Source organism: Vanacampus margaritifer, chromosome 1, assembly GCF_051991255.1.
Source record: "Vanacampus margaritifer isolate UIUO_Vmar chromosome 1, RoL_Vmar_1.0, whole genome shotgun sequence".
Lineage (NCBI taxonomy): Eukaryota > Metazoa > Chordata > Actinopteri > Syngnathiformes > Syngnathidae > Vanacampus > Vanacampus margaritifer.
Window position 1 is genome coordinate 33,073,727 of NC_135432.1, and position 26,117 is coordinate 33,099,843.

A 26,117-nucleotide genomic window follows, 5' to 3' on the forward strand; every position below is an offset into this window, starting at 1 on the left:
AGGCTAAGGTGTGTAAATCTGGTTCGTCAGGCGGTGAAATATAATGCAGTATAATACTAATAAATGTACAAATAATAATAATAATTATAATAATAATAATGTGATGATGATAATTGTAACAATAATAATGAAAATAATTATAAATATTTAATGAATTTATTTCTACAGTAATTCAGAGAGTTAAATACTTACTGTTGTCATATTTATGAATGAAATACATTTGAGACGTCAGCAGAGCAAAAATCTATGTGCCTGTGTTTCGATCAAATTCACCAAACTTGCGTGAGACCAATTGCGCCAGTATTTACACGTGGTCTGAGAAGGTGTCACTTTAGACTGACTTTCTGATGTCAAAGTATCAATTTGCCCGACACGCTCTCATGCAGTTTTGGTACTTGACATTCTTGTGCTTGCTCGAAAATCAGGATATACACATATACGTCGCACAAGTGCCATTTTTGGAAATAGCTCACCAGTAATGGGGACATAATGATTTTCTGGGGATGTAGCCATGATCATTTGAAAAAGAAAACAGTGAAAGAGATTTATGTAAGTAAAAAAATTATATATTGACATTGTTTCCTAATTTTTGTGTGAAATCATTCAAATGGTCAGTGTCTTCACATAAGTTGATATGATTAAATAATAATAATAATAATAATAAATAGGATTTACAGTATAATAAACAAAAAATCATCCCCCCAAAAAACAACATATAATAAAATATATATTAATATAATTAATGGTAAAATAAAAACACATTTTCTTTGCGGACTTCACTTATCTCGGGTAGTTTTTGGAACGTAACACCCACGATAAATGAGGGAATACTGTACACGATCAGGATTTTTCAGCCAATCACCAGTCAGTGAGTTTGAAAAAAAAAAGATAACTGATTAGATCAGAAGATGAAGCAATATATCTATTTAAACAACATTTATATTTACTTGACAGTCAACTACCACCATTCGTGGGGTATAGGGACTGGTCCGGCCCATGAATAGCATAAACACATGTATAATTAATGCCAATTGAAATGCATGGGAGGAGGGGGGTTGATTCTTTAAAAAACACTGATTAACATTGAATTTAACATGTAATATCTTATTTTGCGGAGCTGATCAATAATGTCACTGATCAATGGGGCAAATTAAGACATTACAGCCGATCTACGGTTTTGCACAAAATGCAAAATATCGGCCGATCTCAAAGTTGGTGGCACCTGAACTGAAATTATACCATGGTCATTTCAAGACCTCATTTTGCAACACAGAATTCTTAGTATTGAATGCCAACACTGCTTTGCTCTACTTGTATTTCCTTCTATTTTCTAAATCAGTGGTCTTCAGCCTTTTATCTTCTGTGAGATATGAAGTGAGAGGCAGTACAGGTGTATTATTGATAAACTATTGTTAAAAAAATTCTTAGAATAGTGGTGTGCCAAAAGAAATGCATTATTTCCTTTCCTTTTAATTAAGAAAACATTTCTATTTTGTGTTTTCAGGAGTACTTTACTTCTAATCATGCTACTGTACACGGCTTTCCTCAAGTTGCACTTTCGATTAGAGCTGAAGAATAGATATTGTTTACCAGTAGTCAATTACCATGTGAAGTGTTATTGCTAGCTGCCATGTCAATTAAATTAGAGAGAAACATTTTAAAAGGTTCACACAAAGGTCTCTTCTGTTACACATCAGAGGATTATATAGTATGCCATAGGAATTGTAAATTTCGATTATACATTGCAGATTTTTTGGTATTAAAATGCATCAAAAGATTTAATCCAGATATAAATATTTTTTTAATGATTGATAAGAATGCCAGCAGATTGAGCATTCTCTGCATTAACAATCATCATGCGAGAACTCTTGCATGTGTAATGTAATCTGCGTCCTTAAAAAACAAAAGTAAACAAGTTTAAACGGATTAATCTGTCTCTTTTTTTGTGTATGTATTATGCTTTTGGCTGCTCGCATTCACAACAAAGATTTAACTTCAATTTAATCTTTCCACAAAGGAGGTGTGCCTGTGTATTATTCTCTTCCACTCTTAAGTAACATCCTCCAGCTTCAGCGGCATAATTAAAGGCATTTCCTAAGTAACTTTTAAATGAAAAGCTGTGCTCTTCAGAAAGCAGGAAAGGCTTTCTATTGGTTAGTACCGTTCATTTCATCGGAGGCCAGTATTGATAGGCAAGGCCCTGACTTTGTGGCGATTGATTTTGGTATGAGGAAAAGGTCGTGTATATTGACTAGCAAGTGATTCAAGCTGGCCAGGATTCATTTCAACATTAGGCAAGTAAACAACTTTGACGACTTTGTTTCATCAAAGTGAACAGGGATTCATCTCATTAATTTTGTCCTCCAGGTAGAGACGTACTACTGATCATAACGTTGCCGTTTGTAATGACATTGCAAGTAATTTGGATTTAAAGTAAAAGATACGCTGGTGGAACATGAACATACTGTATTTGTAAGTGGTTGTATGGTGGGCTGGTTAGGTTGGCAATGGAATGAGAAGGCTTCTCTCCAAACCTCTACAATCATATGCGTGCATCACTGAGTGATCACTCAGTGAATGTAAAATGCTATGTAAAATGCTATTTTACATTTCAAGGCAGTTGGAAAAACACAACAAAGAAAGAGAGTATAATGGAAATGCTCCATTAAGAGCAGATTGGTTGGCGCACTGACTCACAGAAAGAATGTTCAGTTTGGTTTGGAATGAGTGTTCGAGCCACATTCATATATGTATGTGGGATATCAGACACAACTGGAAAGCAACTGCTTGTCAGACAAGGTGCAGAAAAGTTGATAGTTGATAACGTTATCGCATTTTGATACTTCACAGTGCGGATGTACTTAAACTGTAATTCCGCTTTCCCATTAATCATCAATTTGCCTCAGTCCTCTACACAAAACCATATTGACCAACCACACTGCAAAAAACGAAATCTTAAGTAAGATATAATTTCTTAAATTTAACCAAAATTTGCTTATTTTGCTTTGACAAGTTATTTTGGAACATAAAATGAAATTGTAAGACAAGAAAGATCATTCTGCTTATTTTAAGATACTTATTACGAAATGATCTTATTTGATCAAGTAGTTTTGGTATTGAGTGTTGTTAACAGCCAGTTTTAAGTACGGTGAGGCTTAAAACAAACGTTTTCCACATTTTAAGATGACTAACCAACATCAACGGCCCTGAACTGGGGTTTCATAAACTGAATTTCTTGTTAAAATTTTGCATAATCTAGTAATAAGATAAACAGGAAAAAATACAAGTCTGAAAACTATTAGACAAAAGTGCAAGATCTCTCTTTATTGTAAGCATTTTTTTTCTTGTAGAAATTGTTTTGTAATATTTACTAAACTCATTTTTCCTCTTCCCAGTAAGTGCACTACCAGCTCAGTGGTGGAGTGGGAGGTTGTGGGTCCAGTCCCTGTTTGGGTCATACCAAAGACAATAAAAATTTGACCCAAGTTGGCCAAACATAAAAATAAATATGTATGTATTTTAAGAAAATAGTTCTATATGTTAGAGCTTGAAAAAAAGTAAACATTACATCAATTTTCAAGACCGCTGTGGTTGATATGGGCCTAGTACTCTTTTCTTATTTTTCAAAATCTTACAGAAAAATGTAAGTAAAATGTTCTTGTTCTGTTTGCAGATAACTTTCTTATTTTACCTTTTTTTCTTAAAACTTCTACTGTCGGGCGGCACGGTGGCTAACTGGTTAGCACGTCCGCCTGCCAGTGCAGATGACGTGAGATCAAGTCCGGGCTTCGGCCTTCCTGGGTGGAGTTTGCATGTTCTCCCACGTGCTTGTGTGGGTTTTCTCCGGGTACTCTGGTTTCCTCCCACATTCCAAAGACATGCATGGCAGGTTAATTGAACACTCCAAATTGTCCATAGGTGTGATTGTGAGTGTGGATGGTTGTTTGTCTCTCTGTGCCCTAGTTGTACCCTGCCTACTGCCTGAAGCCAGCTGGGATAGACTCCCGCAACCCTTGTGAGGACAAGTGGCTCAGAAAATGGATGGATGGATAACTTTTTAGTTATATTTTATCAAAGCATAAACATCAAATAGACAAAAAAAACAGGAATCGGTATATTCAGATATTGTTCAACATTATCACTTAAACTTAAAAAAAAACGATATATATTAAAAATAGCATACAATAGAAGAAATTGAGCCGCAATAATGGCCTTAAATTAAACAAACTTGTCAAAATTGGCTCAACAGGTGAGATACATACTGTCGAAAATGACATACAATAGTTGTTCTTTTCCAAAGTGTGTCAAGGTGATTTTCCAAATCCATGTTCCAGAACAGCCTGGCCTGGCTTCTGTTGTTTTTCCATAACAACAGGCCCCAATAAATTGGGGTGGTATCTAAATTGTGCAAGCCTCCTCTGCACACTCACAATGTGCAGGGTTTTGCCACAGGTTTCACAAATGGCCCAGTGTCGGCCAATAGTTTTGCTGTGACGAATCACAGTTGCACGATGTGGCAACGTCACAAATTTATTACCCATCAAATGCATGCAAGATCAAGACATAGCCGCTGCACCAAGACATAAAAATACAGTATACAGTGCACATGGATTGTGTTCTACAACAATACTTAAACATTTTCACAATTGTATTTGCACCTGTGGCATGTGATGAAAGGAAGCTTGATTGAGGTAAACATTTTTGCTAGTGGTGCACGTCGGTTCGTTCAAGTGAATAAAAGCAGGTCCCGTCTTTCAATAGATCCCTTTTTTTTTTTTACTTTATTGTAGACAACATCCTCTCTCTGTAGCAACCTGTGTGTTCCCTAACTTATATTCTGCAAAGTGTGCGCGACCTGAAAGAGGAAAGTGTAGATTCAGTGAAAGAACGGGCATGCTCTCATTTACGTGAATGGAGGCTGTGACATGCGCATGGCTTGTGAACATTTTTACCTCAAGCTTCATAATTTCCAGAGCTGGGCACTTCATCAATTCACAGCTGTAGCTAAAATTGTGTTGTGTGTTTACTTCACAATCGTCAATTCCCGTCGATGACGATGCCCACCTGCTTTATGATGCAAAGCCTCGGAAAAATACACGTAATGAGAGGGACCATCTGTATTGACGCCGGTCGACAACGTAGACATGCTTCAGTATGTGCTCAGTCCGTGTATTTTTATTCTCACCAAAATGTGGGCGTCATTATTGATGGGAATTGACCATTAACAGATAGTTTCATAAGCATAAGGCATCCCTGGAACCAAACAGTTTGAGAAACCCTGCTGAATGTGAGCATCAGATAAATCCAAGGAAATAGGCACAACGTGAAAATAACGCCCAAAAAAAAGATACTTCTAATCAGTTTGTGTTTATGTATTTTCTCACTATTACTTCATTTTTGTCTCAGCCGTTTAAAATACCGTCTGCCTCTCGAGTGTCTCTATCAGCAGAAATGTGTGTTGCACAATTTTGCAACTTAACTGTCTCAAGTCATCGTTTACAGTAGTTCCAAAATAGACGTCATGTGTCGTTTTTTCCCCCCTCCCAGTTTGGTGGGTCATCTTGTATCAGTAAGACTAAGACACACATATTACAGACTTTCCATCAAACCATCGCTCTATTTATAAGCCTCCCCATACACTAGTGTATCTCTCCAGGGGGGTCATTAATTTGCCTCTGTCAGTGGTATGCCCCACAAAAAGTCCATCAAACCTTGCAGGCCGCTTATCTTCAAGGCTTCGCTTGCTATGGCGAGAGCAGTGTTATAGTCTCATTCTCATTAGAAAGAGGTCACATAATTGTGGCATGACAAATTTTGTAAAATTACTTTTTGCATCTCATATTTTAGTTTCAGACAAAATGAAGATGTTCCAAAATAACATGATGAATATTCAAAAGCTAACTCTGTAAAGTAGGACAATGATAACCTCTTGGTTTGGCAGAAGCCATACCTCATCTCAGTGGCAAAACATCCATCTATAAAGAGTCCACAGTCTTGATGGTTTTTAAAATATTCTTCCCCGTTCGTTTCCTTCAAATGTGATAAGACATGAGGGACAGAACAAGGTGGAAGACCGAATGTTTTCCAGTGAAGATAACACATTCTCCAGATAAATGTAATACTGCCTTTGACTTCGATAACCCCAGGATGTTTAGTGAATGCCTGGCTCACTTAATGGCTCTGCCTCAGTATTTATCTGTGGACCTCTACTGGAGGTTAACCCCTTGACCTGCATCAGCTTATATATTTTGTTTCACTCGAGACATAGTGCCTGTGAGTTTTTTTTTTTTTTTTAAATGCACTGTCTTGAAAGGATTGTGGGATTTGTTGCAATGCTGTGGTTCATCGTCATCACTCATTCCTTTGCCATGCTGCCTTCTGCATCCCTTTCTTGCATATTTGTAAGACATCATTTGAACATTTCAAAATGTAAACAAAATTAATTGTGAAACCTTTTTGCTCAGTTATTGTGCTAATTAAAATAAAAATGTCGACCTTTGTTAATGCTGAATGTTAATTCGATCACACCATCAAGACCTTGAGAGTAAATATTGTATATCCTATTTCAATTTGTCATTATGCAAAATATTACGTTCACGTCTTTATTGCAGCTATTATACAGCTCTTGTTTACTCAATTTAATTGTTAAAGATTACTCAAAATCGAAATATAATATGGCTCCTTGGGCAACAAGAAGCTTTTGAGGACTGTATACAACCGTCTTTCTGCTGAATTTGTGTTACATGAAGCCATACATGATGCCATGAAGGCCTTGCCACATGTTTGTACGTCATGCAATAATACCTTTTTCATTGTTTATTAATACACATAGGATAATCTGGCCAAACGTGCCACCATGGAGGCCCTTTAAGTTAACATGTATGATTGTGTTCTAAAGTAGCATAATACGTTACAGTTCTATCTAAAATGGCCAAAGGCTCCAGTTTTTCATTTGGAGGACACACTGCATGTCTCGAGCCTGCTGTGTTTGGTGATATGTTCTTAGAGTGTTCAAGGATAAAATGATAATATTGTAAGCTATGGTCTCATTATGCTATGTTATGTTTCCAACTTAAAGATAATAGATGTGTTAGCCTGTTCAAACAGCGATGACTGAAACAATTAGTAATGAAAGTGTGACTTTACATGACACCACAAAAGTTTGATCAACTCGAAGGGAAACATTTCCAGTTTTGAAGTACAACCAGTGTTATTATTTTAGGTATACACCTTAAAAACAGTTGGGTCAAAAGTAACCCAATTATGGATCAAAAATACCCTAAACCCATAGTAGTGAACACAACTGAATTTGCACGTTGCTTCTGGCTGATTCTTTTTTTGTTTCTCACTCAAAACAGGACATCATTAGAAAGCCACCAAATTACACGTGCCAATTTAGTGGACAGATCAGTGCATATGGCGCATGCAACAGACACATTGGCAAACACAAATACCACCAATTTGTCAATTTGTGACATCACAGTTTGGTCAAATTCAGAGCAGCTTGCTCACAGGAATGTTTTTCGGAAATAAGCAACTATTAGAATCTTTATTTCTTGGTTTATTTCTTGGTTTTGTAATTTCACACTGAGTCGGTAAGCTACGGAGAACCATTGACATAAATAAATGACTAAATAAATAAATGACTAAAAGTGGAAAAAAAAACTGATATAATTAGAAAATTAAATCCCAAAAATGAATATAAATGGAAATAAAAACAACAATATATATATATATATATATATATATATATATATATATATATATATTAGGTGTATGAATTGCCTAGTACCTGGCGATTCGATTCGCATCACGATTCATAGGTCACGATTCGATTCGATACCGATTAATCCCGATACAAATCTATAAATTGATTATTGCGATTTTTTTTTTTTACTCAAATTTAGAAAATACTGATACTAAACTTGTACATGTACATTGTAAGATTTGTATGAAAATGTATTTATTTATCTGTAAATTCAGGCTTATAACTGAGCCACTGCATTCAACAAACAGGTTGCAGTCTGTTTCATGTTTGAACAGCACTTAAATTAAATATTAAGTCTTTAATATAACATTTTCTATGCTTAATGTGTGAATCCTAACCCTAAGTAAGACGTTTTGTTGAATATTCCCATAAAAAAATGTGATGTTTAAAAATCGATTCGGCCGCATATCGAATCGATTCGAGAATTGCGCACTGTAATATTGCGATATATTGCCAAATTGATTTTTTCTAACACTCCTAATATATATATATATATATATATATATATATATATATATATATATATATATATACCATTTCAGGGTGTACCCGCCTACTGCCCGAAGCCAGCTGGGATAGGCTCCAGCACCGCAGCGAGCCTTGTGAGGAAAAGTGGTCAAGAAAATGGATGGATGGATATATATATATATATATATATATATATATATATATATATATAATTTTCGAGTTTTGGACCTCCATAGTGAGCAGGCACACCAGAGACCACTATTTGCATACAAGTGAATTTCTCTTTTAACTCTTGGTAAAAGAAAATTTTTAACACAAGTAAGCGATGCACGGACATAATTTGGTATGGCCAATCTCTAAATATCTGCACATTGCTCTTGCAAAATCAACTATTTTTGTGTTTACTCTGCAGAACAAACATAATCAAAGGAGCAGGAAGTTGCCCGAGCGAGCCTACAGACGTGTAGCTGCCATTAATATTTGATGCGATCAACAGAGGAAATTCAGTACTCAGCCTTGTTCCATCTATTATATTTAACCTTAACCTTAAAACCTGCAGCTAAAATTGTGTTGTGTGTTTGGCTTCAACTAGATCCCCTGTGTTTTTTTTTAACTGAGGCTTTTACAAAGAGGTGCAATTTAATGAAAACCCAATCACATCCTTGCTTTTGGGAATTACTAGAAATTCCCCCAATGTTAGTAGAGTAGATCAAAGTGACCTCCAGTTTTTGCTCTTCATCACTTTGACAACAAGACCATTTACCTTATTCACTTGGGATAAGTACATACATTACGTTCTACATTCCATCTTGTTCTAGTTTTTCAGGTGTGAGACAAAACCAACTGGCTACGATGACAAATTTGTCCTCCATTTGTCTTTTGTTGTCCTTGAAAATATCCCCTTCTCAATAGATACATTTCCTCCAAGAAGATGGTTCACTGACACATATTTCATTCCATTTGTTCTGTATAGTTTGCAGAAAGAAGGACCATATACCAAAATAAATAAATAAATCATTGTGCCAAACTGTACTATTACATCTAAATACCATATACATTGTATAGGCATAAAGGAAGTTGCGTTCACGGTTGAGAGGTTTTTGTTTGGTATAAAAATCTAATCACTAAACAGCACACAACTAACACATGTACATACGGATTAATGGTCACAATCTGTCATGACAGCCAATTTGTCAGTCATTCAGAAGTCTGTCACAGTCCGTTAGCCACAGTCAGCTAGTTTTACACTACAATGCAATCCGGTCAATCCAGTCCGTTTTACGCACATGACCAGGAGCTTCATGATATTTTTGTCTGTTCTGCGGCTGTTTGCCCAGGATTTTGCTCCTGAACTGGAATTCTGCCGCAGCATGTTTGTTTCCCAGTCCCCGTGGCTGTTGGAGATTTGCTACACACAATGACAACACAACAACAAAGTGTGAGGTATCCCCGCCTGCTGAGCATTCCTGACTTGCTATCTGTGCACTATGGACATTAAATGACGTATGTAGCTCCCGGGTCATACTTTCCCCATACCTGTTCTTGCCAGTTTTGTCACAAAGACATGAGTATATTTAAAAGTAGTTTGAAATGCTAAACTATATGAAATGTTGATTAAGTCAGTAAACACAGCTCCAACCATATGATGGTGCAGGCAAGGCAACCTTACACCTTGAACTCCGAAAACGGTTTGTGGCATATATTGGACTTGGACGCTGATGCAGAGGCTGGTGCAGAAGCTGATCCTGATAAAACCGTACAACGACTCGACTGTATCCCCGTCCCAATGCTGGAGCTAGTCAAATAAACAAGGTGGGCTTGCTTTTCCCTATCTTTAGATTACTGTCAACTTTGCACAGCAGAAATGATGCAAGCAAACATGCAGGTCCAGCTTGCGCAACGGCAAGAAGAAGAGATCACACAAATGTGTCAATCAGGGAACTGTGAAAGTTCTTCCAGCTAATCAGGAAGGTGAGGCACCTACTTGATGTATGAATTTGGAAAATGTTGATTCATTCAAGCACCTCCGCTCCTCTTTCGTGGAGACTGGAAAAGGCACCTCAGAGATTATCAATCAGATCCACCATTTGGCCTTCTCCCAAATTTGGGCCTGCCAGTTGTCCCACCAGGAGTGCTTGAGGATGAAGGATCTACCAAGAATCCACATTATCCTGTTGAATTGGTGCTAGAAATGGACGATGAGGAAAGCTGATGTGGATTCTTAGCCACTGCCACCTTGAGCCTGTGCTGTCAGCAACCACCGCCAGTGATGAAGACTTCATGTTCTAACATTGCCTCAGGTGGTTTGGTCATGCTGCACGCCAATCCTCTGGCAAACTTCTCTGTGAGCTCCTGTTACCGATTCCGCCTTCAACCTGCCGAAAGCCAGAGAGGTGGGGAACTGACACCCTGCGAAACCATAGTGATGACCAAAGGCCTCCTCCTCTGGAGCCGGCCCGGGAATGACTGAGCATCACTTGTGACTTGGCAAAAGATGACCATGCTTGGGCTGCCTCTGTAAGGCTGTTTAGGCCAAGGAACACGCTCACTCCCTACCAGGTCAACGCTATTCCAACAAACAAAAACAATTAAGCCCTCAAATTTTGTTAAGTCTCTGAAGAAAACCTTCTATGTTTTGTATGTACTATAATTGTAATGCTTGTCCATTTCTCTTATTTGTATAGTTGACAAGAACAGAAGCGAACCGAATATCACCACAGTTCTCATGCAAGCATATTGTGACCCAGAGCACTATAATTAGTATTAACTGAACTAAACCAAACCTCCAAGAGATAGACATTATATATTGAGAGATAAGTAATAAATACCTATAGACTGTGGGGAAAATATGATGCACAAACCCACAAATTTCATTACAGTTTGGCTATATTGAATGCGTGGAGGAATTTTTCAAGTTTTTTTCTTTCTGAAGAGATAGTGAAACACCTGATGCTAAACAGACCCATGACTGCATTGCTTTACAATGGACCAATATATTACAATCCCAATGGCAGGAAGGAATTACTAAAACACAACTATACCAAAGAACAGTGGTACTCAACTTTTTTTTTTTTTTTGTGGGTGATTTACCCCATATGAGATAGTAAATAAGTACCCCCTATACAGAGCAAATTAATTTTGGTTGAAGAAAAAAACTGAAAATAATTACTTTGGAACTTTATTTGTGTATTTGTACAGTGGTCTACTATTTGGAAATCAAAAGATATAACTTAAGAAAGAATCAACGTAATTACAAATAAAGATTTTTGCAGATAAAAATGATCATCACCAATAAGTGTCCTTCTTTGGGATCATAGTAAAGATCTGTTCTCAAAAATAAAACATAAACTTAATTTTAAATAACATTTTCCAAATGACTGGCAGGGAATCTTAGGTGGCATATGACAGGTTTGGTCAAACCATTCTGGTTTGGGGAGACTTGGTGTTTAGGAAAATGAAATTGAATAGCCCACCTATATAAAATTAATTTTATGAACGTGTATTTTCCTGAAATATTTACATAATTTAATAATTATTTTTAAAGGATTTTTGCATGGATGCTACTTTATTATTATTATTTTTTAATGTATTTTAAAATCTTACGTACCCCTTGGAGTGCCTTCACGTATGGTACACAAACCTCACAAACCTCCATTGGGAACCACTGCCATGGAACATGAACTCTGAACTCTTTTTTGTTTGTTTGTTTGCTTTTGCAAGGCAAGATAAACTTGCATTGGACATGGACAAATGTTCCAATCATATACTGAAGCTGACGATCTACAGTATGTGACAAAAATACTGTGGCGTTTGTTACATGTGTTCATGTGCATGCATGGTGTACACCCTGGTTGTCAGTCAATCATTCAGCACATTCTGTCATGTCTGGGAAGATCTGGTTTTGGTTGAGGGTCCCGATTGGCCCTGAGTGCGTTCCTGCCCTTCCGCGGGTTGACCAATCCGAGCCCGCAGCCACTTGTGCCTGGCCCCAGGTGTGACTAGTTACCTAATTAGTGTGGGTGTATTTAGTTCTGGGGTGGTGATCAGTCAACGTGGGATCATTGCCGCTTGTCACGGTCACACCTGGAGTCTTGCCTGTCACTTTGGTTTTGTATCTTTTCAGTTCCTTGTTTATTTAGCATTAACCAGTACCCTGGTTAGTGTTTTCTGTAAAATAAAGCATGTCAGTCTAACCCGCACTCCTGCCGTGGTTCTCCTGCCTCCCTGCATTTTGGGTCCTCCACCTCACACGCCGACAGACACCACGCCGCTCCGTGACCACACTGTGACACATTCAGACAAACAATCATTTATACTCTTCAACTTACCAACATGTTAAAAAAAATGCATATTTTTCTTCAGTTTCAAAACATCATTTATCAAAGGTTAATTATTTTCACACTGATACTGCATAATAAATAATACAACTTAAAGTGGCAACTGATTAGCACATCCGTCTCACTGTCCTCACAGTTCTGAGACCCTGGTTTCAAAATGGCCCTGTGAGTAGTTTGCATGTTCTGCGCCTGCATAGGTTTTCTCCGGGTACTCCGGCTTCCGCCCACATTCCAAAAAACATGCTTGGTAGGTAGGATATTTGAAGGAGGATAAATGATTGCTTCTTGGGTATGAATGTGAGTGTGAATGGTTATGTATTTATATGCGCCATGTGATTGGCTAGAAAACAGTTCAGGGTCTAACCTGCATCTTGCTTAAAGTCAGCTGGGATAGGCCCCAAAACATACGTGACTCTGGTGAGGATAAGTGGTGCAGAAAAAGCATGGATTGATGAATACAATTTAAGATTGCTTTCTACTAATTTACATACTGTACTTGACAACACAAACTGTAATAGCCTGATGATTGAAATGTAAGACAAAGCTGCTGGTTGAATAAGCTGAATTCCAAATCAAATGCATTATTGTGCGAACGAAAGTGCAAGCACAGTTTGCCTCAGGTTAGGCTGTTTACTCGGGAAAATGTGATTGGCCATGAACTCATTATTTTTAATTAGCTCTATCTACTCTGGTCATTATCCGGCATTTTACAGTGGCGCTGCTGTCTTGTCCACAAACATTTGTGCCTGCCGACAGTTTTTTTTTTTAAATAGCTACTGCAAACAAAAAGAGGCATGGAACAATGAATATTACATAATTGTTGAAGTTTCCCTGAAAGGAAACCAACAAATTGGAGACACTTCAGTAAACTAGATTCTTTGCAAACCAAGAGATGAATAAATCATGTACAGTATAAAATCTGACACAGCCTGCAAGACCAGTGCTGAAACGGTTCCTGAAATAATAACTCCATTAATGTCTTAAAGCCCTGTAGAGAATGTCATGTCACATCATTTTATCAATGTTTTTTTTTTTTTTAGCCATCAAGGAGTTGAACATACTGTATGCCATGCCTGGTTAGTAAAGACAGATGTTACAGCATGTTGATAAAACATCAGTCATACCAGAAACAGAGCAGGACTTAAAAGTGGAAGTGGGATTAGAATGTTCATGCATCCTGCTAAACAAGAGAATTATTGTCTTGTATCTTCTATTCATCACAAATGACATTTAGTTGAAAGCTCACTTTACCTTAGTGTTTTGGCAACATAATTGTCATGTTGAACTCCAGTGATAATTCAATGTATAATGAGATAATTAATCACAAATGTCATTGCCTAAATTATGCTTGTTGCCACTTAACAAGCACAAACCCCAGCTTGATTGCTTGAGGTGCCAAGGCCCATCAAACATTTAATTACATATGCTCTAACATCTTGTGAATTGTTCAAATAAAAAACATATGAATGTGTAACCAATTTGTGAAAGAAATCTTCAAATGAAAAAGGAGACCCAAACCACAGAAATAGGAGAAATAAATCATGATATAGTATTGCCTGCCTCTTCTCCTCCTCCTGAAACGGAAATTATATTCAAACCCTTGAATTGCAAGAAGGCTCCTGATTTGCACGGTGTGTGTGCGTGCGTGCGTCCGTCCATGTACAACGGAATAAACGAACAGTGACAAAAACAGTTGTGTTTTCTCGTCTGAGTCTCATATCACACAGAGGGCTTTCACAGCTGAAAAACTTCTAATTCAGTTCTTGAGAATGGAAGTGGGAAAGTCATGAGAATGTTTGTAGCTGAAGGGGGGAAAAAATCAGTAAATGTCAGTTTAGGGGAAAAAGCTTTGCCAGGACAGACAATTACAGTTACTAGGGATGCACCGAAATGAAAATGGTTGGCCGAAACCGAAAACCGAAAATGAAAAATGCTTGGAAACTGGAACGCCACAAAAAATTATGCCAATTTTTACTATCATTGCATTTATTATAATTGATTCAAATTATATTATTATAAAATATTTATTAAGCACTGGCATTTTAACCAAGCACAATATCAATTTAAATGTGCTCACACCGCAGACATGTTGGCCAATGGTACATTAAACGCCAAACGAGGGTTGAGCATTTTCTGGCGGTGCGATTGCACTTTATAGTCAATGTAGTTCGCACAGGCACGGATGCGTGCGACGGGACAAGGTGTGACGCACTTAAAATCGTCTCATTCACATATTCACCAACGTTTGAAAATAAATAAATACATTTGTTCGTACCAGCTAATCGGCTTCGAGAATGGACTGCAAAGTCACACAGCGTCCTGTACAGGTCTGCCGCCACCCGGAGATAGCAGAAAGTGTTTCCGTGTTTAAAACTGTTGATAGCAAGAGTGCTAGCATTAGCTAAAGTATTTAGCACGGCCACCGGGATGCCGGTGAAAATGTGGAAGCGTTCGAGGAGCTCTTATTAAAAAAAAGGGAAGGTGCTGCGGGAGAAATAGTGTCTCACCTGTACTGCAGTACACGGAAGTTCTGTCCTTTTTTGACCCACTTAAATGTTGTAAACCAAGCGACGCCCCTCTCGAGTGTGCGCAATGACCTCGGGAGCTGCTGCGAACGACCGGACCAAACTCACTCGGTGAAAAGCCAGCGAGAAGAGAGGCGGACACTCCCACCCGCGTTCGCTGTTTAACCCTTAACCCAGACACTTGCTTGCGTGTTTTCGTCATAGTGGAATGAGAACTACGTCCTAATTTTGTGTTTAACTCTTTGACCGCCAAAAACGCTTAATAACGTTTAGTAAAATCCAAATGAGTGCCGCCAAAAACGTTAAAAGACGTTAACTATGTTTTTTTTGGGGTGGATGTAAGCCTTGGCCAGCTGTGTTCAAAGTATCAAGCAGATCAAGTTAGTATAATGACTATTTATGGGCACTAGATGGCAGCGATGACTCTCTTTGGACAAGATCGGGTAGGAGTCAATAGTAGAAGATGTGAGGTGGAGCTAGAGTGTTAAGGGGAGAATGGCTGAGCATTTTTTTCAAAGACGAAAAGCATCGACCAGTGCTAATGAGCACATTGATGATGACGATGATGGTGACTCCGAGGTTGACGCCAAAGTTGGAAGCGTTGACGCGGCGGCTTCGATCACGTCGTAAAGCCTCACCGGCTAGCGATGCTAACGCCGGAAAACGTGGTGCACAACCGAGCACTTCTGCACAGGCGGACGTTCAATCGGACGATGAAGAGTACCCCGAGTCCAATGCATATTCATCGGAGGAGTGGGCACAGTCTGATCACGGAGAAGACACTGGTTCTGGACTACGATGCCATCATGAATGGGTGAATAAGATGGATCAGAACATCTCTTACCACCCGGTATAGGAACTGAAGGACATGAGGAAGCCAGATGTAACACCACCGTAATGTCACCGTATCATCATCCTGAGAGTAGACTTGATGGCAACCTGGCCAAACACACACTGCAGTATATACCTGCTACTCCCCAGAAAAAAAGGCCGGCAAGAAAGTGTAGAGTCTGCACGCGACGGGGCAATCGCAGTGAAACTAATCTGTGGTGCAAATCCTGCTGCGTCCCCTTGCACGCAGGGGAGTGTTACAAAAAGAAAAACTGTATTTGAAACATCCATATAATTGTAAATAGTACCACAGTTGCACACATTTGTAAATAGTTTGTCAAATTGTTTTGTCAAATTGTTACACTGTTGAATGTAAATAAACTTATTTTGCTATCAAAAAACACTTTTTCATTGTTGGTGGTAGTGTTCTACAGAAGTAAAGCACTGTTTAGGTGTTTGTGGCATCATTCATGGAAAAAAAAGGTGTCAAATTCACTAGAGTGCATGAAATAATATCGTTTCACAAAAAGCTTGATTTCTACGTATTTTGGTCCAAAACAGAGCATTTGGGTGAAACTAACCTATTTTCTATTGTTGATTACTGAAAAACTGGATAAGGTAGAAACAAACTTTTTTTTCCCGATGAAAGATGAGAGTTCAATCTTTCATTTGGTAGTATCTGTGTTTCCATAGTCCAAACACAAAATTTTCTGTGGACCTTGAAAGATCAGTCAAAACGCTCTAAATCTAGCTGGCACCCACATGTTCTCTTTTCTGAAAATGGTTGGCAGTCAAAGAGTTATAGGCCTCGATACATCAATCCGACATCAGCCAAATGTGACCGACACCTACCACCTGTGGCGTCGGCATGACGTGCTGACGAAAGTACACACCACAAGAGACAGACACTGATGGCAATTATTAAGTACCTTCTGCATATACGTGAGAACTAATCCCCCTCCATACCATTGGCGACGGTAGTCACTATTCCTCATTGTTAGAAAAATGCAACCAGAAAGCTGGTCTGTTTTCCCACGCGAAGCACACCCTTAGACTCTTTACAGAGTATCAGGTAATAAAAAGTAAATCCAACCTGGTACATCCAGTTGCATCTCCATGTCTAGTTTGGCTTTTATCACTCGATCGTCATACCCCACAGTTATGTGGCACAATGCCGGTTACATCCAATTACGAATGTGATAATGTGCAAAATTAGCGAAATTGTAAAGGCTGCCGCTTACTGTTTATCTACATTTATCACATCCTGTTCTTGCCCCATGCGCTGATTTGCTAGCTAACAGCCAATCAGAGTGATCAAATGTCACGATGGGCCGACGCCGATTCGGCATGTCGAATCCGTTGAAAACAGCCCCCAGACACTCCTCAACGGGATCGACGGTGATTTATAATGCACATTAATGAGAACGCAAATACTGACGCTTGGACAATTACCAACTGAACTTTCTAGCGGTATATAGCCATTGCTACAAATGCGGGACCAATGCGTGGTAAACGGCACAGCCAGTTTCCAATAGCTGCTGGGACAGAGCAAAAAAGGTTGAATATTGGTCAGTGCATTGAATGTTTAGCACTGTTGAATTGTCAACCAAGATAGCATTTAGCATGAGTTATTTTTCTTGTTATAAAATATAAAATAAAGTCCGTTTGTTTGTTTTTACCTGATATTTAAGAGTTAATATTGTATGCCAAAACTTAACCATTACAGTGTACATTGCTTATAAATGTAACTAAAATCTTGTAAAATGTTTTATATTTAACACTGAACTGGTTGTTAATGTCCACAGCATTCGCACAGCAAGCAGCGGTTTTCAAGTGCATTTGGACGAATAGAAAGAAATTAATATAAAAAAAATAATTATGGTTGATGCACTCAAAATATATGATCAACATATCAACTCTGTATACACTATACGAGTCAGTCCAAATATGACTGTTAGCGAGAGGTGTGGGGGGCAGGTTGTGTGCCATTTAAGACCACACTCAATCATACTGTCAATCATTTGTGGCGGCCGTGGCTCAGGGTGTAGAGACGATTGTTCAGTAACCAGAAGGTTGGCTGTTCGATCCCTGCTCGCCCAAAATCATGTGTCATTGTGTCCTTGGGCAAGGCACTTCACACACATTACCTCCAGTGCTATTCACACTGGTGTATGGGAGGTGCAAATGTTTGGTGGTGGTTGGAGGGGCCGTAGGCCCACACTAGCACCCTCGCTTCCGTCAGCTGTGGCTACTTAACTCATTCACTGCCGTTGACGGCTATAGACGTCAAAAATCCGTTTGAACTATTTTTATTAGTTTTCCACTTTTGTTAATAAGAGTATGAAAACCTTAAAAAAAATATTGTCCATTTAGAACCGATATGAAATTTGTGATTAATCGTGAGTTAATTATTGAAGTCATGTGATTAATTAGATTTTTTTTTTATTATTAATCACATGACTTTACTAGTTAACTCACGATGAATCACTCATTTTATATCTGTTTAAATGCACAATTTAAGAAAATCTAGGTTTTCATACTTAGAAATAGTTCAAATGAATTTTTGACGTCTATAGCCGTCAATGGCAGTGAATGAGTTAAGAAGCTTCCCGCCACCACAGTGCTAATGTGTGAGCGCACGAATAATGCAACCAAACCACTGTGCAGCGTCTTTCAGTATCTGATTAGATAGAAAAGCGCTATATAAATCCAATGCACTATTATTATTATATCTGCATCCACATATTGCCGAGTTGATCATATTTGTCTATAATTTAGTCCCACATTCAGAAACAAATCATTTGCAAAACATGTCGATGACATGTCGTCTTCTTTAGTAGCGGTCTCTGTTGTATCATATCTAGAAAGGAGCATTTTATTTCTTCTTCCTCATTTATCTACTCACTGGAATTGCTGGGCGGGGGTTGGAGTACATCAAGCATTTTTTGTGTGCAAAATCCTGTCAGGGGTCTTTTTTTGAGATATTAGTCATGAACATGGGTGGTTGAAATGTGAATTTAACCCTGGCAGAAAAGCACAAAAAGGAAACTGACATTTTGCCCTTGACATCAAATGGAACAAAATAAATAATAATAATAATTTTAGGCCCTATTGTGATATTGGTTAAAACTAAGTTGAATCTCAGTTTGCCTTGTAATTCAGCAATTCTGAAGATAGTCATATTCAAATTAATCAGAGGACGAGGATATCATATCATTTTTGCTTTTGGAATACTGCCACAGATGTAATTAGAAGATCAAACCCTGCCAACGTACTTCAATAATGTCTAACTTTTGCCGGCTGCTCTAATAATCTCAATTCATTATCATTCTCTTGAACCCACCCAAGAGCTGTGGCGATTTCACTTCTCAGATGCTTTAGAATGCATTACTACTATTGATAAGACTTTTCAAGAGAGGATTCAATTGAATTATTTTACTCTTCATTAGTTTTTCCCCCCCTTGAATTTTCCTACTAACATGTATTGGGTGCCATGGCACGTCCAAGCCTGTCTTTCTCTGCCAAATCAGTGAGATCTGGTGGAAAGCCACGCTGTGCTTTTTCATCTCAGGCTTTTTCACAGCAGCAACCATCACACTATTTTCCCATTTTGTCACGAATCAGGACAGGCACATCTTATCATGTTATGTGTGGTCACTTTTCTTGTTCATTGGACTAAACCACTAGCCCTTTTGTATACTTGAAGGATACAGCACTGCCTCCCACACGCACACACACAAACACACACACACACATACGTATATATATATATATATATATATATATATATATATATATATATATATATATATATAGGGGTGTGCCCAAAAATGTATTCTCATAAGAATCGCGATTTAAATTTTGTAGGATTCAGAATTGATTTGAAATGTACCGAAATCCATTTTATTTAAATTATTTTATACTGTCTTGCCTTTGTTTGTGTGTGCCTTTATTTGGAGCGTTGTTCATGTTGTACCCGAATTGGCCACTTAGGGGCAGTGTCGTTCCACGCGGTCTAATACACTGTTAAGTTGAAGCCATATTAAAGAGTAGAAGGAAAAAGTCACGATCAAGTTATTCCAATAAAAGTTGTTTTTTTGCAGTGTGGAGACGTTCTTTTGAGTGATAAAAGTGCCGCTAGTAGTGCGCTATTTAGCATTAGCAAGTCAGACTAGACTAGAGTAAATCATTACAACTACTTGAACATCTATAGCAAAAATCATTGTCAATCAAATCATTTTGAATAAAAAAAATTATTCTGAATCGATTTGCAGACCCAAAAATCGGAATCAAATTGAACCGTGAGACAAAGATTCCCACCCCTGATATATATATATATATATATATATATATATATATATATATATATATATATATATATATATATGTGTATGACTATTACAATTTAACATTTGATTGTGTAATACATTAGTGATTTTAGCATATTAATTAATGATTGTTATGCTGATGTGAGCGTGCAACTTTATAGCAGCAATATTAGGTAATGATACTTCAACAAAGCAGTGTACAGTATATGGGAACTCAAGCAAGAAGCCGTTTTGGGGATTTAATTTCATGAAAGGTTGTGGACAGCGAAGATCTGTAAGTGACCTGGTAACTACCATATGCATTGCAGTGTTATCTGTGTCAGATGTGTAAAATAAATTGCATTTCAAAACAAAATAATAAAACGCTTAACGATCAACACAGTCTGAACTGGAAAATCACTCAAAAAGGAAAATGCCACAGCAGAGGACAATTGCTTAGGATCATGTTTCAGAAATGATCGCAAGTGAGGGACACTGTTCAAATGGCCCGACTGTCCATGTGTGGACCCAGGATTAGTCATCATTTGAATAAACAACATTCCCCACCACTCAATAAAAAGGCTGATAGCTACTTAGTGAATCCCCAAAATTAGAAAGATTTTACGCCCCTATATGGTCCGATTACGATTGTTCATCATGGCCATGTCAATAGACAAGAACTGCCTTCTGTATCTGTATTTATATTTCTTTTTCTATGTTTGTATTGACTTGTTACCACTGTGTTGTTTGATGTTGACATTTATGTAGGTGAGTTGTTGACTTTCTGGCTGTATGCACTTGCATTTTGTTTTAGATGTTCAATACATCCCAATAAAGTCACCTCAGATGTGGGTCATTTAAAAATACATGTGACATGTCTGAATTAGATACAAAATCCGAATTAGGTCTGACTCTTTTAAAAATGCTTTGTAGATCCAGTTTAAGGGACAATATTCAAAATTAGCTCACTATTATTGTAAGCATCGTGGACGTTGAATAGCTAGAAAGATAGAACTGCTCCGAATCAAGGAATTTGAATTTAATTACACGAGGTTTGTCATCCTTTGGATAGTTACTACTCAAGAAAAAAAAAAGTTTTCTCATTGAAAACGTATAACTCTGGAGTGCCTTCTTTTCGTGCTAGTGATACTAATATAAAGTAGATCACTTTTCACAGTTTAAGCAGTCTGGGGCAAGCATGCACAGACAGAAATTACTTTCTTTATTAGAAGGATTTTCAGGCGCTTAATCTTCCACTGTTGGCAATCGGCATCCATGCTGCGCTGCAAAGCTTGACAGGCGAAGCAAAAGTAACTAAGAGGCGCAGTAGATAAGCTGGAGCCCAACTCCACCTGAAACCCACGTCCGTCAGTATTATAGAAACAATAGCAAATATATTTGTGGTTTCCACCAAACCCAACAATTTTAGAGGAGCGTTCATAGTTAATCCATACGGCCAAGAATCTTCTGAGAAAGATGCACAATGATTTTTTAATACTATTATATCTTAGTATTGTTAGCCGTGCAGTATGTTGCAGGAGAGAAGCTTATTGGTAGAGTTTGAATCCTGCTCATGGTTGCAATATGCAAGAAAACACAATGTTAACACATTTGCCACTGTTATCTATTTAAATTGCTTTTGCTTTGCAAAATTTGACAGAGGAGTGAACTTTAACTGTGTTTATCTAATGGGTTATTTTTCACAGTACTGTTTGGTGCTAAAAGGGTAGAATATTTTGAAATGTGAGCTTATTAACACCTTCCAAACACCTTTGAACAACACTTAAATGCAGTCTACTGGATGCTGCCGGATCAAATCAAAGTCTGCCAAGAAAAGTATCTTCACATGTATGTTTAGATTTGCAAACACAGTGGGTGACATCTTGGCCTACTGTCTGGTGACAATGGGTGCTTGCTTCCATTCTCTGTATCACTTATCCTCAAGCATTGGGCACTTTCCCACCAACATTACCGCTTCTACCTTTATTCCTGCCACAAAATGACATGCACCGACTCACTTTTCTAGATGCGCGTGCCCTCCTATGCATTCAACTTCTGTCATTTTCGCACCCATACTCTGGGCGGAGTAACCCTAAAATGTGGGTGTTCCCTGTCAAATCTGGTGTTCTCTCATGGACTTTTCCTCTTACGCTCTCCAGAGGCTGTAGTAATAGTAAGTCCAGGTTATGGTTTAACATCATATTGTGTGTTTTGGTTCATTAAGTGAACTGGCGACAGTTCGGCAACTGCTGACATGAGCTTCCGACGCTCACCAACTGCCGGAATGTGTCTCTACCACAATATGCCGACCAATAACCATCGATGTAACGTATGCCTGCATGATGCCAGAGTACACCGGTGCTACTCCAGACTGCTGGAAATTCTATCGCACAAAACCAAGGAAATCTGGTGGCATGATGTAGGCTATTATATTTTTGGTGATGCCCCACACACCTATGGAAAACTGCTGAAACCCTTTGCATGTAATGGAAGCTTGTGTACATTAAGAAAACCAAAAGGTTGAGGGTCATTATTGATTATGGAAATGCCTACAGCATGCAATATATTAGTGTATCGACATAACACGTGTCTTGCACAAAATAGAGTAATTGTGTTCTGCCATGCAAACCAACCAGCAGGGGTGCTAATGCCTAATGCTGAGAACATTGAAGCACACTTTCATGTCAGTTTCTTAAAGCTGCTCAACCCAGGAAATTGAATTTTGAATCACTACTGTCACGTTTGGTTGAAAAATGAAACTGCACACTCCATTCTTTACATGCACGCTGCTCACACTTGCATAACATTATTACTAGCTGCGTTTCCATTACAGTTTCAGATGTCGGGTTTCGGTCGGGACTTAAGAGTTATGGCTTTGATTGATTCTGGAGCCAATGATTGCTTTGTTGATCCAGCATTTTTGAGTTTTTGTCTTGTCCTACTCACACCCTCCGAAAACTGCATCGCGTTTTAGATCTTGACGGATGCCTTCTGGCTGAGGTGATTACAGTCCCCCTTAACGTCAAACTTTCCGAGAACCACAGTAACACATGGCATTTTTTAGTTATGCTAGTGTTTCACGAGTCGTTATGGGGCTACCATGGCTAAAGATGCATAACCCCGATATTAATTGGGACATTCCCATTATCGAAGATTGGAACATATTCGCACTACCTGAAATCCGCCGATGTCAGTAGCCAGCCCCTAACGGAACCTACGCACGAGATTATTGATTTAGCTAAGGTACCCCGGAATACCACAACTTGAAAAAGGTGTTTAGCAAAGACCGAGCCCAGTCATTGCCCCCGCATCGACCCTATGATTGTGTTGTAAACCTAAATCCTAATGTACCCCTGCCGAACTCTAAAGTGTACCAAGGGTTTCAACCCGAGCAGGAAGCCCTCCATGATTACATTTTCCAGTGTCTTTCAATAAAACTTGTCATGTTTACGGTCTTTTAAATTGCATCTTGAGAGTAGTCCAGCAGTTATATGTCTTCTTCTAGCTATCCAATCATTGAGCTGCAGACCGTGCAACCCTACCCAAAGGTTTCTTGGCCATCTCAAAAGGCCTAACCCCATACATGTTTTCCTGTGAAAGTCACTATTTCACGTTTAATTAAACTTCTGAGGTGTGAAAGGTCTTACTGACACGAGTCAAAGGGTTTTGGCGTCTGCTTGCAGACTAAACACCACACATACTCAACCTGACATGGCTTGTCTCTCTGAGAGCATCCCAGAGGAACACAAGAATTGGCCTCATGACGCATACTGTTTGCACACCAGATTCGGCCTCAAAACAAGACAGATGTTAGTTCGAGGCATTGGATCAGAATTCCCTTCACTGCCTTTCTCTAATCTTTAGATGTAAATCAAGTTAACGCTCCATTTGTAACAACATATAACTTCATTCTCTTAACATTTGGCCTGATTACGCCATCACTCTGAAAATATAATGTGATGCAATGACTCAACCTTCATTATACATCATGTGGGGAGAAAAATATTTCTCAGTTGTCATGAAACTTGGATGGGAAATGAGTAAAACATTTCAAGATGATTGCTTCTGCCTCACTTTGTTGTGAGCAAGATGAGTCACTTGAGTGACATTCTTCAAATTTGTATAACTCAAGGATGCACTGATGTGATGTGGGCAGTCAAAAGCTCCGTTCACACATATTTAATATTTAGAGATGCAATTACGTGATGAGCTTTTATTGCCAAATGCAGACACAATTCTTTCTTCAGTTGTCCATGTTAAAATGTTGTTTAGCATGAGCCTCTGACCCGAGATGGCCAAGAGTCGCCACAGCGAGTCACATGCATGATTTGTCCCATCCCCCGTTTTTATCCAGGCTTGGGAAAATTTACCTTGTAGGCACTTTATCTGAATAAATAAATATTTTCTGTTTTGAAACTGTGAAGATTGGTGTGTTATATTCATCCAAAGAGAAATGCAATTTCCAGTAACACATGAGAAAGTGCCCATAATTTAAGTGGAAACCATTGTTAATTGTCACCAAATTTCGTCATTTAACTTACAAACTCCAGAACAGGCAGAGAGCAAAAAGTAACTTGATTATTAGAAAAAGGAGGCAGGAGGTTAGTCATTAGTGAAACAAAGCAAACAACTAAACATTAAAATAACTTACACGTCATGTATCTTTTTACATGCTGTTTATTGTAGTTGTAAAAATGTTGACGATGCACTGTTAATGGTCATGGTTTTATACGTATACAACCGTATAAGTATAATGTATGAGGATTCCATGTAATGGCAGTGATATGCAATGTAATTTTACTCAAAAGAAAATACCACCTAAGAGGATTTGTAAAATCATACCTGTGAGTAGCATCATCCATCATAATTAAGTGACAAAAAAAAGCATTCTTGATCTTCATGATCAATATTTTGCCCTGACAGATCCCCCAGGTGAGCTACGCCTCCACAGCTCCAGAGCTGAGTGACAACACACGTTACGACTTCTTCTCTCGGGTGGTGCCGCCTGACACCTATCAGGCTCAGGCCATGATGGACATCGTCAAAGCCATGAACTGGAACTATGTCTCCACTGTGGCCTCCGAGGGGAACTACGGAGAAAGTGGTGTGGATGCATTCATTCAAAAGTCTCGAGAGGACGGTGAGTCTTTGTTACATTCTCAAACAACAAACATTTGGTCCACTGCTGTCAACACAAATTTAAGGATATAGCGCACTATATACTTTATGTGATGAGCAGAACCTGCACTAAAACTTACATCGACATCACTGTGTACAATTCCATCCATCCATTTAGAAACTTCAAAATAAAATATTTCAAACTGGTGATAATGAATTGCAAATTGATTTCAACATTGGGAACGTGGAGTATTTAATACAGTTTACAGTATCTGTTGTAATCAATAACAATGTCTTTAGGTTCCCTCCTTATCGAAGCCCTTCACAACTTTAAACTCAAAGTCACAAGAGCGAGCTCACGTTGCAGGACCAACATCCATGTTCCACCTGTTCCATCTCCAGTTACAGACATTTTTTTCCAAGGGATTTTACTGTTTGAAGTCATGTCACACAAGATCAGATGCAACACGTCTAATGCATCCTGAAGGTTGACACTACATGAGCATTCCCAACCTTTGTCCACTGCTTCATGAATACATCCATGTCACTTGCAGTTATCAATAGCCTCTACTGAACGTATAGCCAATCACAACCAAAAGGACTTACAATGACAAGTTCGTTGTTTACTGATGGAAAACTAACAATATTATTCAAGCTCAAAGACTGCAAGCACCCGGGCGAATGCTGTTAACACCATAACAGTCTCGTTGGAGGCTGTGAACATTATTTAACGTTTCTGGGAACTCAACTTGTGTCTCTTACA

At 38.5% G+C, this 26,117-nt stretch overlaps 1 protein-coding gene across 2 annotated transcripts in view; it reads left to right on the plus strand.

The window, feature by feature from the left end:
• Positions 1–26,117, plus strand: part of LOC144037723 (metabotropic glutamate receptor 4-like) — a 191,266-nt gene that overhangs the window by 108,967 nt on the left and 56,182 nt on the right. For both annotated transcript variants that reach the window (XM_077549467.1, XM_077549457.1), the window contains exon 3: positions 25,160–25,376. In XM_077549467.1, coding sequence (XP_077405593.1) covers positions 25,160–25,376 — 217 coding nt within the window. The remainder of the gene's footprint in view (positions 1–25,159; positions 25,377–26,117) is intronic.